The 1,312-nt window shown below is 35.9% G+C and overlaps 1 protein-coding gene and 1 long non-coding RNA gene across 3 annotated transcripts in view; one reads left to right on the top strand and one right to left on the bottom strand.

Annotated features, from left to right (window-relative positions):
• Ubr3 (ubiquitin protein ligase E3 component n-recognin 3) overlaps positions 1-1,312 on the bottom strand; it is a 140,578-nt gene that overhangs the window by 101,933 nt on the left and 37,333 nt on the right. Inside the window, exon 7 of one of the 2 annotated variants that reach the window (XM_031370552.1) lies at positions 45-193. In XM_031370552.1, the coding sequence (XP_031226412.1) occupies positions 45-193 (149 nt within the window). Of the gene's footprint in view, positions 1-44; positions 194-1,312 lie in introns of those variants that run through there. The other variant, XM_031370551.1, reaches the window with a different exon arrangement.
• The window catches only part of LOC116090282, a 56,712-nt gene that overhangs the window by 50,413 nt on the left and 4,987 nt on the right, over positions 1-1,312 (top strand). The gene's annotated exons all lie outside the window — the stretch shown is intronic.

Here is a 1,312-nt window from a genome sequence, read left to right as displayed (position 1 = left end):
AAACAATGAAAGCAAAATTCCCAAAGGAAGGGAGTGCCAGATACCTTGTACTCTTGATCCGGAAGCATGTTGAGTAAGAAAGTTACCATCTTTTGGGGGAATTCATACTTTATTGTCCAAAACAATAGTTCTTCTAAAAAACTTTTATGTTTCAAAACGTCCATTATGGATTGATCTGTATAAGAAAGAGAAAATGTATCACTAAGTTGTTCTTCTCATTTAAACCTTCCATACAATCAGACAGTCCATCAAACTCATTCAAAAGTACCTACAATTCAATGATCTTCTTTCACTACTGTACTAAAAAATGTCACCCACTTCCATGGTACACAAATACCAAAATACTAAATATCCTAAAAATATTAATAGCAAGTCATTACTCAAAAAGTATTACTGGTTCTTAAATATAACCATGTACCTAAAATTTCTACTGAGTTTCAAAATTAGATTTGACATCACTAATCCAAAATGGAAAATGCTACAAAATCTGAAATGCTTTGAGCACACAGACCTCAAGGACAATCAAGACTGCACAGTACAACCCTGTTTCAACTGACCAAAAAACAGCTCAAAAATTGGGGCTAGAGAGAGCTCAGCAGTTAAGAATACTAACTGTAGCTGGGCAGTGGTGGCACGCGCCTTTAACCCAGCAGAGGCAGGCCAGCCTGGTCTACAGAGTGAGTCCCAGGACAGCCAGGGTTACACAGAGAAACCCTGTTTCGAAAAACCAAAATAAAACCAAAAACAAAAACAAAAAATACTAACTGTGCTTCCAGAGACCCTGGTTCAATTCCCCACACCCACAATGGTGACTCACAGCCATCCATAACTCCAATTCCATGGGGGCCCTATGCCTTCTTCTAGCCTCAGCAGCCACTGGGCACATATAGTGTTCAGACATAACTATAGCCCAAACACCCATACAGGTAAAATAATAAAAAAATTTTAAACACTAAAATCAGAAACTTGTCCCAAATGTTTCAGATAAGGCATTCTAGAACTATCATTTCCTTAAAAGAATATCATGGTATAAATGTAAAAAATCAGAAGCTAAAACTAAACATTACTGAAAACATAAAACCCAAGCATTTTAAAATTTAAATTTATTTATTTATTTACTTCTGAGAATTTTTTTTTTAAGACAGGGTCTTAGGTCTCACTATGTAGCCAGGATTTTGAAATATTAAGGGTTTTGTTTGTTTTTAAGCATTTTTTTAAAGGAAAAACCAGACTACATAACCAGGTATAATGGCACACAGTAAAACTTAGGAGACTGTTCACACCCAATGTAGGCACACAGTGAATTTCAGGC

The sequence above is a fragment of the Mastomys coucha genome, unplaced genomic scaffold, assembly GCF_008632895.1.
Source record: "Mastomys coucha isolate ucsf_1 unplaced genomic scaffold, UCSF_Mcou_1 pScaffold15, whole genome shotgun sequence".
Taxonomy (NCBI): Eukaryota; Metazoa; Chordata; class Mammalia; order Rodentia; family Muridae; genus Mastomys; species Mastomys coucha.
Note: the sequence above shows the minus strand (reverse complement) of the source record. Positions and strands in the feature narration are given on the sequence as shown.